The sequence below is a fragment of the Rhopalosiphum padi genome, chromosome 2 (assembly GCF_020882245.1).
Source record: "Rhopalosiphum padi isolate XX-2018 chromosome 2, ASM2088224v1, whole genome shotgun sequence".
NCBI classification, from domain to species: Eukaryota; Metazoa; Arthropoda; class Insecta; order Hemiptera; family Aphididae; genus Rhopalosiphum; species Rhopalosiphum padi.
In genome coordinates, this window is record NC_083598.1 from 49,514,607 (window position 1) to 49,533,103 (window position 18,497).

At 25.9% G+C, this 18,497-nt stretch overlaps 1 protein-coding gene across 2 annotated transcripts in view; it reads right to left on the minus strand.

Moving 5' to 3' along the window:
• LOC132923307 (serine/threonine-protein kinase SIK2-like) overlaps positions 1 to 16,518 on the minus strand; it is a 32,307-nt gene extending 15,789 nt beyond the window's left edge. Inside the window, exons 1-3 of one of the 2 annotated variants that reach the window (XM_060987208.1) lie at positions 16,029 to 16,518; positions 8,104 to 8,220; positions 3,697 to 3,760 (exon numbers count right to left, since the gene is read on the minus strand). In XM_060987208.1, the coding sequence (XP_060843191.1) occupies positions 3,697 to 3,760; positions 8,104 to 8,220; positions 16,029 to 16,136 (289 nt within the window). In that variant the 5' untranslated portion in view covers positions 16,137 to 16,518. Of the gene's footprint in view, positions 1 to 3,696; positions 3,761 to 8,103; positions 8,223 to 16,028 lie in introns of those variants that run through there. The other variant, XM_060987209.1, reaches the window with a different exon arrangement.
• Positions 16,519 to 18,497: the final 1,979 nt, after the last annotated feature.

Here is an 18,497-nt window from a genome sequence, read left to right on the forward strand (position 1 = left end):
GATATTTTTCAATCAGTTAGTAGAGTTAAAAAATATTTTGTTGTGATTTTAATATTTTACTATTTTTGTGATGAACAATAACTTTTTTTTACGCAGAATATACTATTTTTTATTTGTAAGTTATCTATATAAGTATTATTTATTTAAAATATATACTCATATAATATTTATTTAGGACAGGTGGTATTATCAGTATCCGATATTTTCGATATTTGAGAATACCGATATACTGTAAATCGGTAATTGCCGTTGTTACCGACTATTGTATGGTATTCCATGCTAAAGTAATTGGTAAAATAACGAATTCATGTAGTCACTAGTCTATCATCGATATAAAGTAGCGTACAAATCCATATTATATTCGGAAAATCTATTTTTTTGTGTAGTATTTATACCATTTACGGACATAAATGTTCCGTAGTACTATACTTTGTAAAATACAATATGGTTGACCGCCACGTCTGCAAAAGGGTTATGAAACTCTGATCCAGAACAGTATAAGATTATAGAACCTTTTTTATACAAAGCCCTTTTTATTTTTGTAAGAGTTCTCACCCCCTCTCCAACGGACAACGGTATTAAAAAACATTTAAACACTACATTTTTTTTTCAAAACAATAATATTACGAACATAATAATATAAAAATAAACACCAAGCATTTTCCTAGGTTTGAATAACTTTACTGTTCTATAGGTTCACCGAAAACACTATATTATATTTGTTATATACCATTTATACGACCGGCAATACCGTCTTTGATACAGATAGTAAACAAATTCCAGATATCAGGTATCGAAATTTAAAATACTGACAGTTTTACTTTATAAATACATGTATACGTAATACGTATATATATTTATGTAGATACATCGTAATCGCGGCAATGCATTTCGTATCGCATCGGCCGTCATCGACAACACTGTGTGTGCGCGGGACGGGAAAAACGCAACACACCAACGGCTGTTGTACGTTACACTTTCGGGGTCGACGCATTATTGTGTGCCGCGGTGGCGTGGGCGTGCAGAGCAACCGGCGGCGGCGGTGCGTTGAAGCCGGTCGCCACTGCTCGCACGCGATCAATATAAGCTCTCTATAGTACACGTCGCTCTCCGCGTAGTATGCGCTCTCTTTAGTTGCCGTTTCATATTATTATACAAATAAGCGGGCTGGCGGGCTGGCGGGAGGGCGCTTGCGCGCGTAAGTTGTATGTGTGTATGTGTGTACGATTGTCGCTAGATCGCTCGATCGCTCGTTCGCTCGCTGGCTGGCTTGCTGCCCAACCCTCCCGCACCACCGTCCATGTCCGACGACGACGATGCGCGACCACCGCTGTAGCCCCTGCGGTATCCGCACCAAAAGCTCCCGTCTTACACCTCGTCACTGCCACCACTGACTGCGCATTTTACACTTTCACCGTGATATGCAATTTATAATATATATATATTTCAATAAGTAATAACATTATATTATACAGAGCGATTATTTTAATTTTAATATTTGTTTGAACAGTAGATTTTTTTTTAAATCGTTGAATAGGTCCATACTAAAAAACAAAAAGTAGGGTGGTACGAAGCGCGATTACACGCTCCGAAATTGGTGTAGCACTACTGCGAGCTCATCAATAGACTTTAAATGATCATATATAAATTCAATATTTATTATCTAAAAAAAGCCGTTGTAATTAAAAATTATAATTTAAAAAATAAAAACTCATTAGAAGCGTGGTTAAAAAAAAAAAAAAAAATTAGATTTGAGACCTTGCGATTACTCTAAAACGTGTGAAAATATTTGTTTAAAAACATAAAATTTAAAGAAAAAGGACGTAGTTCACTATTAAAAGATCACCACGTGTATGCGTTAAACCATGCAACACACGCACAATACGCGTATTAAAGATGCGGTGAATACATAAATATATATTTTTTTTTATCCGTTATGCAAAATAAGTTATTTTCTTTCCCGGCATCAAAATTGTTATTATTATTATTATTTTTTAGTTTACACGATAAACCGTTGACTTTTATGTTTTTTCGATAACGAATTTTTCCAATATTGTGTAATATATAGAACAAATAATACCATATTTTTAAGCGTATGTTATATAGCTTTTCCATTAGAATCCACGGGAAACCACAATAAACGAATTTCTTAGCAATAGCTTTAACAATTTATTTTTAAATAATGTTGATGTGATTGAAGCCACAAAATCATTGATTCTGATAGTTTTTTGGTATACTAAACATTTTATATTTTTTTACCAGGTAAGATATTATATACTTGATATATATTTCTATTAATTTTAAATGCATAAAATACCTTTAAAAAAGTACTATCAATTTTTTTTATCTTTTATTAATACTTATTTTATTCAGACGATGAAAATACTTCATAACTTGCATATAATATATTAATTAAATTATGATAGAAAGTTGAGTGTATATTTGAATAAATAGAGTTATCTGATTTGTATTTTAATGATTTAGAATTTAAAAGCTATATAATAAATATTATGTGAAATAAATAGTTTTAAGAATTAATATTATAATTTTATTCAACCTTATTTAAAACCTAAACATAATTATGTACCATGTTGTTAAGTATTAATACGTACTGTCTCAATACTTGAGTAGCATAATATTACAAATGTGTATACTGTATACTATCCAATAGATACATTGCGTCATTGCTTAACTTAAAATTTAAAATTTTCAAACAGTTAAGACACAAAGTGCATATAAATGTTAAAGGAGTAGCAATTTCAACAATTTTATTATAATATTGTACGTGAATTACACTTGAAATACATTTTTAAGCACAAAAAAACTATTAATGCCGCCGGGAATATCATATATTTTCAATCTCGTTAACCTATAGGGTTATTCATTATAGGTACAAGAAGATTTGAAAGTACATTTTAATATTTCCATGATACAAAATTAACATTTTAAACAGGATTTACATTTCAACTAAAATAATATAACAATAATTAAATCATAGCATAATTATAATATCAAACAATCGTTTTGAATCCCATGATAGAGTAGATACAGTAAATAATAAGAAATAAATCCTTTTAGTATTCAAGGTTTTGTTCAATAACAACGTATAGTTTTTATTTAAGCTTTCGCAATTCACGGTTGTTTTCCAAATACCAATTAACAATAAAGACTTTGTTTTATCGTGTAAATTTGAATTAGTGTTATTTGAAAACATTATGCTAATTATAAATCACTATAATGAATACTTGAGTCATAGCATAATAAAAATACAATACCTACTCATATTTGACCAGGGTAGTTATCTAACCACCAGGTTATTTAACCTGTTGTTTATCAATGTGTAAAATGCCTTCTTTTTTATTACTATCATTGACATAGGAAGTAAATGACCTAGTTAAGTAAAATAGTACTAAAAAGTAAAAATGTCTGTACTTTTATCAAATTAATAATAAGTTATTTATGAGTTAAAAGATATTACTAAAATAATTTATTGTTAATAATATGTTATAAAATACTTAAATAAATTAATTTAAATCCTTATATGTTCCAGAAAACTTTAAAAAAAAATTATAAATATTCATCCATATGATTCTTAAAATTTGAAAACTTGTAAAAAGTAATAAATTATTCATTGAAAAAATGTATAACATATTTGTGTGAATTGTCTAATCTAATGTCAAAATTATAGTTACTTACCAAATATTTCTCCTTGACTGGCATATTCTGAAATAATATATATCATATCTTTCGATTCCATAACCTATTTATAACATAAATTATATCGATTTAAATTTATATTTCTTTTAATTATAATAAGTCACTTTACAGTTTTGTATTTATCTTAATTATTTAACTACCCCGACAACTTCGTTTTACGTAAATGTATAATCATCTGTAAATAGGTACTATACTACTATAGGTAACTAATACTTAAATAATTACATAGATGATTATTACTTAGTTATAAACATCATAATTTCATAAAAAAATAAGTAATATTAGTTTATAATTTGTGAATAACATGTATGATACGAGTATATAATACGCAATAATAATTTTAATTTGTATCTATGCATTTTAAATATTTAACTAAGTTATGATTTCATAGCTTATTAACCGAATTACAAAAAATGTTAAATAATTTAAACATCAAATATTTTATATTTAACTGAAATTTTAAAAAAGTTATAACAATCCATTCTACTTATATTAAAAAATCGGTTATTGTGATTTTCTCTAAATACCTTTTTTCAGTTGTAATGGGTTTAATCAACCTACTTGTATATAATACAGTGTTTTTCTGTATTATAAGAAATACATTTATAATTTTTTTTATTTATTTTAGTAATCAGTTTGATTTGAAATAATATATAATATTTACTTTCATAAGTACCTACAAGACAGGGATCACTGAATGGCGGCCCGTGAACAAATTTTATCCGGACAAAGAATAAACATATTATACTACGACAACATTATATATGTATATTATTTACTTAGAATTTTGATGGCTCACGAAAAATGTTCAGATTTCTAATGCGGCCCTTAAAAAATATTAATTGGTGACCCCTTCTATAAGATATATTACCTCAAGAATGTAAATTAAAATTGTAATCATTACTCAAAGTTTTATTAAAATGTATTATCACAATATTTCAATAACTACAATTTATATATTAATTTTTTGAAAAGATATCAATAACAAGCACTTAATGTGATTTAAAATCATTAATTTATACAATATATTATTTAAATATTTTATTTTTGAAAATGTACTACCTACGTATATTTTAAATATTAAAATCATACTTGTATAGTTGTATATGAATACATGCGGTAAAGAATGAATACGAGTGTTTATACAATTAAAAAGGTAGACAATTGGGTATTTCTTTGCCATACATTAAGTATCAAGTGAGTCACTGTTATGGGCAGGGCGTCTACGGGGGGCAAATAGGGGCAATTTCCCACTCCCCCTGCTTGGATTTTTTCTAGGTCAATTTTAAAATGCAGCATGATGAATTTAAAAACATGATAGAAAAAATAAATAATTATTATGAAATTGATAATTTAGTTGAGGGGTGTATGTTATGGTATAATGTGTGGAAAAATAGAAACACAAGTCAAAGTAACATTAAGAATATAAATTATATAAGTATTTTAGATTAAGCAAATCTATATCTAACGGTTCATACTGCTCTAAATATTGCATTAACTTAACCAGTTTCTTTTTATTCAGTAAAGAGAACATTTAGTACACTGCGTAGAGTAAAAACTTGGACAAAAAATACTATTGATGATAATCGCCTTCATGGTTTATGCATGATAAGGATAACTGTATATAAAAAGTTTGTAATATATCATAAATTTGAATTTATAAAAGAAACTATAAATGTGTTCAGTTTACTATCACAGAGAATGGAACTATTATTCCAATCATAAAAATAAATATTTGTTATTTATAATTGTTTTATTATTATTTGTTATTAATAATTTATTTATATTATATTATTTTTTTTCCAAGACCCCAAGTTGTGTGAAGTAATAGGTACTTTTATGAAGTTTGATCTTAATGATGTTTTTTTTAATCTCATTTAATAGTATGTTATCTTATATGTATGGTTGAATATTAAAAGTTATTGTTATTTTTTAAACACTATATTGTGTGAGTACAGATATATATAATATTTTAATAATACGTTTTGAACAAGATTGTTTAATATAATAAATTATATTACAGTTATGTTTGATTTTAAGAAAAAATAAATACGTTTTCAAAATGGTTTGGTAGTTTTTTATTTATTGTATAGAAGCTAGGAACATTTAATTTTATTAATAACCTAAAATTATCAAATCAATGGTGACATTTTATTTATTAAATAAAAATGAATTTGTTAATTTAAAATTGCCCAGTATTAATTAAAATTAATACTGTAAGACTAAGTTATAACTATATGTCTATATCTACACATAATTAATAATTAAATGTTTATGTTCCCTACCTTTATGAGAGAAAACACGTCACAAACAATACTTATAAATTTATCACTAATCAGATATTTAATAAAACAAAAATTTAAAAATTTAAATATTTTTCCCTTCTCTTAAAAAAATCCTAGGGAAGCTCTTGGTTATGGGAGTATTAAATTTGAATTTAATGCGATATAATATTGAGGTGTATTGTGTATCCAAAAAACGATTCTGAGCTAAAACAGTCTGTTAACCTATATCATTAAATATATTTTATTATGTATACATATTTTTGTATAGATATTAAAGTAATTTAATTTACTTTTAGTATTACGGTATGTTGATATAATTTTTTCCAAAAACGATGTATATATTAAATTATTGTATAGTAATATATATTTATACAATATGGTATATATTATATCAACTTATATCAGTCAAAATTTAAGAAAATACCGTAGAATACCTAAAATAGGTATCTTAGAATTTAAAATAAATAAATATTATTACTATTATTATTATTACTTTAACGAAACTATTCTATAAAAACTTTATTTTTTTAATATTACTATTTTAATTTACTACTTTAATTACCTTTTGTATAATATACTAACCTAACCTAACCTCTGGTGTGCTTTAATTGTCGAATAGTTCATTATGGGTGTATTAAATTTGAACTCAATGATATATTATTATATTAATATATACGAAAACGATTCCAAGCGAAAACGGTCAGCCTATAATATAACTAAGTGTCTATGTTTATTTCGTAAAAAGTTATTTTGTAAATATCTATTGTCTATGGTAGATTAATATACAATTTTTTTTTTTTATAATATAGTATATAATATCTTAAAATGAATCAAAAATATAACTTTGTATATTAAAATTCATAATGATATAATATACGTAAACATTTTAAGTTCCCACAAAAAATGTTTTTAAATTATAAGAAAATAAGTTACAACGTTATTTATCTTTAAGTAATTAATTTAGTCAAAATTTGAACAAAAAATACATATAAGAAAAAATAGCCTTTACATATTAGATTGTATGGTTTCAGTAGGTATAAACTACTAATGAGTAATGAGGAATCTTGTATTAAATTTTCAAAACTTAGATAAAAAAGAAAAGTTTTTATGAATTTCCAACTACAAAATATAGTTGTTACTTTTTTATGATATTGACAAATCAAAATTCTTATTTTTAAATATACTTATACAAGTATAAAAAAAATTGTATTGAATCTTATATTACATTTTTAAGAATTTTGAACCATTAAATAATATTTTATTAATGTGTATAAAAAAAAAATAACTAAAAAGAATTGAATTGGCATACCTATAAATAGGAAGCTCAAAATGAGTTAAAAGATTCTGAAAATGTTATCATATAAACATTTTGTTATGATTTCAAGTATCTACGGTTATTCGTTATTTAAATACAAAAAAAAAAACGTTCATACAGAAATAGTTATTATACGGATTAGATTAGGTTAGGTTATAAACTTCCAACTACAAAATACCTAACTTTTATTTTTCGATTTTTTCACGAATTTTGTTATTTTGAATGCTTATAAAATAATATCGAAACTATAAGTTTTGGATATTTTTCAATTGGGAAATGAGCCACTTATTAGGAACTTTGTTCAAGTATTTCACATATTTATAATTATTTTATTAACATTTATAAAAAGAAAAAATTGAAAAAAAAATTGAAAACTTAAAAATATTTTGAAAATTATACCATATTATCTAGAAAATTATAAATACTTTGTGAAAATTTTAAGATTTTGTGACTATTTGTTTTTAAATTATAACAAAATAAAGAAATCAATTTATTCTAAATCTAATTTAGTATAAAAATTGCGGTTTTTCATTTAAGTTTTTGTTCGCATAAAATATTAACCTTAATTTTGACCTCTATAAAGTACAAACTAAATCCAATTTGCTATCTAAAATCACCACCGATGTTTAATTGAAGCATTTTATTGACAACTTATAGTGTACTTATACACAAAAAACATCATTGTAAAATCAATTCATTCATCGCACAGAATCTTAAACAATAAGGACATTTATTTGAGAACCTCACATTATTTTAAGAAATAGATTTCCATTTTATTTTACCCACTTGATATAGTTTAATGATGTGAGGATGGTCCAGCTGTTTCATAATATCTACTTCACGATGAACCTTTTCCAGATTAACTGCATCCAATTTCCTTTTATCAATCATTTTTATAGCAACCTGAAAAAAAAACAAATAAAATAAGTCATCAATATATATATATACATATATATACATATTATGTATAATATTATATACCCAAACATTTTTCAAACGAATAATAACTATTATGTACATATAGTGCTATAGCTTATAAAATTCACAATTTTAATTTTAAATATGTGAATTTTTTTCAATAATTTAAATAAAATAAGACTTAAATAGTTAAATGTCAGTACTATGTATTTAAAATTAAACAATGAATACACCAAATTATTATTTTGTATTACTCAATATTTAAATATTTTGTTTTTTTTACTTTTTCACTTCCAATAAATTTAACAATTTAATGATGTTACATAATTTGATATACAATATATCTTGTGTCTTATACAGTATTTAATTATATATCTGACAAAATACTTATTATAATTTATCATTATTAAGATGTTAACTATACATTTAAATCAAATTATAATGTACTCATTTTTTAGTCATAAACTTTGATTAACTTTAATTTTAAACTTTATTTTCTTTACAATAGATATATTTAATTTTGGTTTGTATGTACGTAGTTACTACTTTTATATTATTCTATACCATTGTAGATATACGCTTCTACGCTTAAAACTATTTATAACCTGATTATAATACTAAATACAAATTAAATGATAGGTATTCAATTTCGTTTGGATACTTTATACATTTTAAATAATAATATATGTACGGCAAGAATATCACTCACAGAAAAATATATTATATTTTAATATTTATTGTAATCTTATATTATCTTACTTTTGAATCTTTGAGCCTTATGTTTTTTATCATTAAATTATATATGTGTCATTATTTATCCAAAGTATATAACAAATATATGTATACATATTTAATTATTTAATGAACAAATTAAAAAAATCTTATTCGGTTGCAACTGAATATTTTGTTAGGATTTTTAATAGGTTATAGGTATACTAATCTTGTTGTTAGACTGTATACAAAAGATATGAACAATATAATAATAGATAATTTTAGATTCAATGTAGTTCAAACCTCATAAATAAATACCTAGTGTGGGTTGAAATAATATCCCCACATACCTATACAGTATACATATAATGCACTCTAGTCCCGGTTAGTGTACGTCAACATTCCAAATAAGTATGCTACGTTAAGAAAACTCTGGCATCATTACCAAAATAAAATACTTACAAAAAAAAATGTATATGTATATTTTTAACTCTGAAAAATAAAAATGTTACTGTACAAATCACGAGGTTTAAATGACATGTAATTTAAGTAATATCCAATACATTTATAAACGAATCAAAATCTAAAAATAAAATTATTAATTTATCGCCAAAATTTAAAATTGGCAACATTATATTTTACATTTTTATAATTGAAAAACAAATTCAATTTATTCTTACACTAAGCACTACTACGGTACTACAGTTAAAACTACAATTACAACGGTTATTACTGTTATGATTGTAAATTTGTAATCAATACCTACGTTTAATATATGTAATAATTATTACTTTAGTCAAAACTACATTTAAAATACCATACACATATTATAGTATACATTTTTTCGCTTTTATATCATAAATACATCCGAAATAAAATGTAATTTGCTATTAGCTTATGATCTAATTTAAACAACATGTTAAACAAGCTAAAAGGACATATAATATATTATTATTATTACCTATTTAATCTTTTTCACGAATAATTTCAATAACTATGACAGTGATTTTTAACTATAGGGGTCTCCAGGTATGCCACAAGATTTGATCAAAAATAAAATAATAAAAAAAAAGTTGTAAAGAGTTATTACTTTATTAGTGTTCTGTCGTGAATTTTTTTTATAAAGAACACAATGTGCATTGCTTAAAAAAATAATTTGAAAATCGCTGAGTTATAATGGTACCAAACTTTCTCAAGTATGGTAAAACCAAATTATTTTAATTTTAAATTTTATAGATACCTAATAATATATGATATCATCCTAACCTCGTCGTAAAATTTTTTTATGTATTTCTAAATTATAAGTTATAACTTCTATTTATTTTTCGATTAAAATCACTTAATATTGCAATGTAATTATAGTTAAGTACTAAAAAAACTGTTTTATTATATTTAATATTTATATACGTTTTATTTTATGACGTATAGCCGTATAGGTATTTACAAACTGATAACTTGAACAATTCAATGAAATTCTTCGTCCATACAACCCTTAATTAAATACTTTCATATTCTGTGGAATGTGGAAGGCTTAAACGATACGCACACATAAGTTCTATATTCATAAACAAATAGTGGCGATTTGGCGATTTACATAGTGTTATTATATATTTAGAAATGTTTTTTTTATACCGCGCGTACCACGAGCATATACGTGTATACGCTTGTACGTATAAAATCGTAGCTTTTACGTCACTCGATCAAATGTCTCACATTCAAAACGACCAACGGCATGGATTCGATTTATTGATTACGCGAGTTTTAGCATACCATAAAAAATATAAAAATATCTTTTTTTATAAAAAATAATATATCATTGTATTTCACAAAATTAAATTAATGAACCTAATGCCTAAGTAAAAACTATGTTTATCAATAAAATATTATTATTTACAACAAAATAAGTACTCCCATTTACGGGCTCTTATTTCATTTGACCCCCTTAACACACTATTTTTGCTACTGCCCTTGCCAGCGTGTGCTAGTACCTACACTACACGTTTTATGATCACTATATATTGTTTATTTTTATTCCTAATAATCAACACATTTTTAATGTTAAATACTATTATTATAGTGTTTCTACAAATATTGAGAATAATCATTCATTATTAATTTTAATTATATGATGTGAAGTTAAAATAAAATATCAAATTTCTTACTTACTATTGAATGAAACTTGAAAATAATTGACATTTTTTTTTCATTTATTGTCTACATTATACATAAAAATATCTATAGGTATTATATAATATATATAAATAACAAACCACTTAATACTAAAAAATAGGTATATAATATACCTACAATAAAACAAATCGTATTAAAACCGATTATATAGATTTTACATAACATACCTATCATAATTTTTTATTTAACGTAATATTATATTATGATCTATGCCATATGTGTTTAAATATTAAGTACATAAAAAAATAGTTTAAAATAATTTTATTAGTTTTAATAATTTTTAATGACCTATTTAGTACGATAAACGATAATAATATTTTTTTTTTACCCATGATCAAATATTTTGATTTATAAAAGTCCTAAGTCTTGGCAATTAAAAATAAGTTCCATAAAAAAATTTTCTAAAAATTTCTAAGAAAAATTATTTGGTCCAAAAAGATGACAAAACTTGTTTTGAACTCCGCGCTTTATCTCTGTTTGATACTGCTGTTGATTAGACTAATAATATCGACCGGATGCTTTTATGCTTTTAGTTATAAGTTTAATACCACGGGGGAACTCATGTTTACATATTACTGAAAAACTACATAAATATAGTTAAGAGGTGACATAAATCCACAACCCCTTACTTAATACTTTTATCGTAATTTTTTAAATCTCCAAAACAAAATATAAGTTTAAGATTAAAATAAAAGATTTTTTGACGAAACTATAAAATATAAAAACAATTACCGTGTGCTTAAAACAAAATCATGCTTTGATATTTTCCCTTATCTTAAATAATTTAGTCAAACCTGTGTGGCTATGTAAATATTAATTTTAAAATTCAAGCAAAAATATTTCTTCCACGTTTAAACAAAAAAATAACAATATAAAACGCAATAAATGTATAAGACTAAAGTCTAAAATACGTCCAAGAAAAATTATATTTACTGCAGTTGTATTATAGACTGAAATATTGTACTATACATACAGAAGGATTTTTTTGTACCATAAACCAGACGTTAAGTATTTTAGGAAAAACATGATTTTTTTTAAATATATTATTAGTATTTAACTTTTTTCTTGTTAAAATAATGTTGAATAATCGTTGAGACTTAAGTTTAATGATTTTATAGTTTTTGTTTTATCAGTATTTATTATTAAAATATTTAAAATTTCTACATTTTCTATGATATTGCATTATTGCCTGGCTCATGATAAATATTCACACCTTTTATATATTTTATTTGTTTTAAATGTCTTTAAGGTAAGTATATTTAATTATAAAGAAAATTAAATTCAACAGTTATTAAAAGTAAATAATTATATAATTATATTACACATTCAATATGCTTTTAAGTGTAATAAAAAAATACACTAAGTACCTACCTAGTTTATTACTCCCTGAATTTTTTTTCTTTAATTTATATTTAAATATTTATTGTAATATACCATGATATTAAAAACAATTTTCACCATTTAAAAAACAACAAAATTCTGCGTACAGCATTCTTCTCATTCTTCACTAGTGGCTGCTTCTATACAGCGCCTCTTATAACTCAATTAATTTAATTTATACTATCATAGTATTATAGTATTACCTATACAAGTGTGTATTAACGGTGATGAATAATATTTTCCTCTAGGGACAATTTTGTAATATGACCGTAAAAGTATATGTTACAGATGCTTACTCTCATACTAAATTATTTTTTTAATATGGGTGAATACTAAAAATGCTCGTGAGAATAGAATAGTACCGTCATTAAAATTCAACCAATATGTTATTTTATGAAATTTAGTAGGTACTAAAAATTCAAATACGTATTTTCCTATTTATACTTACATGTGAAATTAGTTGAGTAAATTAAAAATTCATATTAACCGCACAAAGAATAGGAAATATGGGTTCTTGTTATATTAAAAGAGAAGAAAAGAGAAGAAATTCATTTTATAATTGACTTTTTAAATAATAAATCTGTTTATAAATAGTGCTTTAAGCACAAACGTCTATTCATTATAATATGCTTATATATTAGGCTACCTACCTACCACCAGCGTATATTTTAAATAAAGAACAAGTTTCATAATAATGCACTAGGCCACTTCATAATAATTAATTTTTACAATTAAAGTCATATATTATTATATCATTATAAAATGCATAGATATTATATAAATTCATATACTACAGAGTTAAGTTAATTAAAATATGTTTTAATTAATTTATGCATATTTAAATTATAATTTCTCTAGTAGATATTAATATATAGGCATATAGCCAATACAAGTAACCTTTAAAAACGTAATAATAATAATACCAAAGTTTAAAAAATAAGCTGTGCATTGATTCACTAGATATTATTTTTCTTATTATGTGAATTATATTGGATTGTGTACCTAATTCATATGTTTGCCTATTATAAATGAGTTTATATTATCCACCTTTATTTTATACTATAGTAACAACTAACAATACTAACAAATAAATTAAATTTTAGATTACATATATGCGATAGCGAATATAATATTGATTGTAGAATGAAATATGGGTTTTTTCTGAACATACTTTTTATAGTGTTTTAAAAATATCATTATTTGTGATACATTAATATCATTATTGTAAATTAGCAACATAGAATATAGCAAAATTTGAAAATCTTTAAATTTTAGTTATGAATAATTTGTAACTTCGTGAGCTTCACGTATTATTTTAAATAATTTATTAGTATTCTTTGAGAAAATGTAGAGAATTAAATAAAAACAATTATTCTTTTTTTGTTTCATTTTGTGTAACATAATAGGTATATACTTTTTAATATGTTGCACTTAAAATCCGATAAATAGACTTATAAGTTCGTAGCTAATAATATTATGCATGAATATAATAATTAATAATAGGATATTTATTTATTTTTAATACAAACACATTAAAAAAATGAATTGATTTGTTTAGCCAAATGAAACATATTTATTTAACAAATCTATTATTGATATTATTTATTATATTTTATTTCTATTATTATAGTATTATTCATTCATTAGTATTACTAAAATATACTACTAAGTGTAACATGTATGTATATCATTATAGAATATTAGATTATACCTATAAATTATAAGTGCACAATGAAAGTTTTAAGATTGAACTGTAAATAGAGTATAGACATATTATTTATACATAACTACGTAATACTGTGTGTCTACGACATAATGCTGTGATTTTATTTTAAATCACCTTTAGAAACCACCCACGCATTTAAATCACCACCTACAATAGGAACAATAAACGTAAGCATTGAGTATAATATACTCTTTACTATATTCTATAGACTAAATAGGTAGGTATACATAACGTACCTACCTACCTATGTGCGTGCCATGTGATAATAATGACGGAAATGAACCATTTAATGATGGTAAAAAATACATTGTAGAGCGAATAAAACAATAATAGGACCACCATCGTCCACTCGCGCGTGTGGTATGTAAACCATAACATAACACATTGGGTTATATACGAAATATAGTATAAGCACAATTTAAATTTCACTGGTGGACTTCTCCTCAATTCCTACATCATCCTGACTATTACATATTCTAGTAAGTATATAATTACAAAAAATCTTGTATTTATACAGAGTGATCACCAAGCATGCGCATCCCCGTTTATTCATTTAATAATAAATTTATTCAAATTCTGACCCTTGGAATTTTTAAATGTACTTAAGGATTTTATTTTTAAATTCTTGAAATTTTTTGTACTGTAATTTTTAGATCCTTATTTTATAATACATTATTTTCTAGATAATTTGTTGAAAATGTTGGTAGATTCATAAACGTAAATAGTGTTTGAAATTTGCGGGGGCTGTAGCTCGGTTCTATGCTGGATTTCGAATGTATTATGTACTTAGTTAAATCATTAGTTTTTTGGGGGCTAAACCCCCAAGCCCCGCCCTATTTGCGCCTACGTGTATCTAACTAAAAACGGTTTTATACAAATACGAAATAGATATAATATTGAATCTAGTATTTAATATACTATTTGACCATTATTTTGTAAGTAACAACATATTACATTTTAACATATTTTACGTTAAAATTTTCAGAAAAATATCCGCTAAATAATTTACAGTATAAATAGAAAGTTCTCATTTAAAAAACAGAAGTTTGTATCTTTACTGGATACTCTTTAAGTGGCTTAAGTAGTACAAAAAAATTAGAAAATATAATCTTAAAATATACTTAAAAATTCCAAAGATTAGATTTATGAATAAAACTACTTTATTGAAGCAAAAATGGGGTGAGTATGCGTGATGAATCATTCTGTATTAATTATACATTATACATAGGTACCTTATACCTTATGCGTTCAACAACATTTTTCCTAGCTCCGCCACTTTTTTAATTATTATTATTATGTTATTGATGTTATTGTTAAGGTCCGGAGGACATTACAATTGATAAATGATAATGCATAATACCCCTCAAGGTTGTAGCGTATACAAGACTTAGTATTTTTTTCGTCTTTTAGGTTCTGTGTTTAATGCAAATTCATGTTTTTATTCTCATAGATGTAGAGTATTGTAAACACATGTTCTGAAAAATACCAGAAACATAATATAGTACATAGACTTTTACTATGCTATTATGTGGTATATATTTTTGAATTATCTAAAAATATATAAATATACATAAAGATCCTCAGTCTCTCACAACTCTCCCCTACCGCCCCACCCCCAAAAAAAAAAAAACTTAAAAATATTAAAAATGTACCTAAATTTGTGATGGTTTATACGGATTACCGTCGAAACCTAGTACCCCCCCATCGTGACATATTATTATTATTATCATATTAACGAATATGGAGCAAACGCGTGTAAAGTGATGTGCTTATATTGTCCACTTGCCTCGCTTCTGACCAGTCGGTGCGTGGCCAACCGGACCTCGGCAAAGTTGCCTTTGCCAATGCGCCGGTCGATGGTATAGAACCCGATAGTGTCCGGTTTGCAGTCCATCGTCGCGTGTCGCCGGTTGCCGGTGGTGTGGATCCGCAGTGCAGCAGTTATGCAGCCCTGTTGCGGGGGACGGCGATTGAACGTCCGGTGGTCGCGGGAAAACGCGACGCGGACGGCACGGCGCTACTGCTACCGCCGATGCTACGGCGATAGCCCGACGCCATCCGCATGACGGCCAGTTGCTATTATACACAATATCGCGACAATATATTATCCTATGATGGTTGTGACAATGTTGCCCGGCATGCGATACGGCATGAGCGGCCGATATAGCGTCGGCGGCAGCGGCGGCGGGACCGTAATAATATTATGAATGCGCTGAGGCGCGGATCACCGGCAGTGCTCTGCGGTGGCCGGCTGACGCGCGCGCCGGTACCGCTTTCGCGTATGCCCGTCGTCGTCCCCGCCGGCGCGCGTCCGTGACGTCAAAGCGCGATGGCCTGGCGCTGTGCGGCGGAAAGTGCAACTATAATACACGATTGCGGCGGCGGTCAGGTAATCGGTGTGCGTCTTCTCGGATAGGTACCCAGAAAATTGAATTATGGACACCACTTAACCGCTAGGTAGATATTTATGCAATTTGTATAACCACACCACTGAAAAGTCTGAAACACTAGACTTTTGCATCTGTATCGCGAAAAAAGTACTAACGGAAAAAAATTCACTTTAGAAAAAAATTTACAAATCATAACAAAGTATTGTAATAATAATAATATAATTCTCCATTTCATTTTCCACGTTTTAGGCTTCAACAATTTAATTATACAACCTTTTTATTTCTTTATTGTTGTTCAAGTTTAATTTTTGTAATGTAATTAAAATGATACAAAGAGGTAGGTATCCAGCAATATAAATGATATAGGTAAAATGTATCCACTTCAGTACTTTACTCAAATCTATCAACATTTTTGAATTTGTAACAATAGTTGTGTAATAAGAATGCTTCTTGTGAGTCACGTGGACTTCTTCCCATGGTCAAATTACCGAATGTCATCTGCCGTACATCCCGTGATTTATAGATAGTATACGATATTCGTATATTATAACTGCAGTATTTGAGCGTTATTATAGACACTATAGAGTAGTAAGATCAACAGATTTAATACCGTTTACGTTTACGCTAAATATTTTTTTTTTTACATTGAATACTATATCTACCAATATAATAACCACACGTTTGAACTGTTTAAAGTGTTCTCCTACCTTGAGTTGAGTTAAGGTTTTTTCACGGTTTTCTCTGTGTCATATACAATATATACATTTTAGGTTTTTTGCCACCCTAGTAAAATTTAATTTACGCTGCACCTATTTAATAATTAGTTTTTTGGAGAGTATGAGGGTATATAAAATAAAGACTCGTTTTAAACAATAAATCCTTATTGTTTTTATTAAAAAAAAAAGTTTTAAATGACATTGTTTTTTTATAAAATACCTATAAATTATGAAAATAGAACAAGTCATTATACATATTTTACAGAAATAACAGTATCACACGCATCAACAAAAAGTTTTAATTATTAATTGCAAAAATATAACTATAAAATTAAAAATATTAATATAATAAATCAAATTTATTTTGAGAGCCTTTTAGTGTACAAAATCAATCAATACATTTTTGAACTCAAGATCTTTCATAATTTTTTCTTCAATTAAAATTACAGTAAGATTACTTAAGCTTTTTTAATTTAATAAAGACTTTTTAATTTGGAAAAACTCCGTTCGCCTGTTTCGACCAATACAGGCATTGTTAAAATAATACGAAGTGCTACAGCTGCGTTTGGTACGAAATTGTCATTATTTATAATAAGCTGTAATATTTCCAATTGGGTATTATTGGGTTTTAATAATTCAGATATATTGTTACTAACTCTTACTAACTAAAAACTAAATAACATTACTACAGTGCATCATCAGTAAACGAGATATTATTATTATATATTTTTTTGAATTTCATGTTTCATGTTTTTCATTCGAAATTAGCCGCTTTAGGCTATTTATGAGCTGGTCCTGTACCTATATATATAGGTATGATGTATTATTATTATTATCTATTTATATCTATATACATATACATTATAATATCAATCATAATACATTTTTATTTTTTTGTCCACTATATATACATTTATAAACTACTGAACCATTTTCAATAAAAGTTACATCAATAGATTCTTTAAGACTTTGTAGCTCGTTGCTCGTATTTCAACCTCTATAATGGATAACTTAAAAATCGAACATTCTTTTATTTATATAATTTATAGGATTGTCGTTAATTACAAATAATAAAATATATAGGTATTATGATTGAATATACATAATTTTCTGTGCGACTTTGCTGTATTATATTTTGTTATTTAGGGT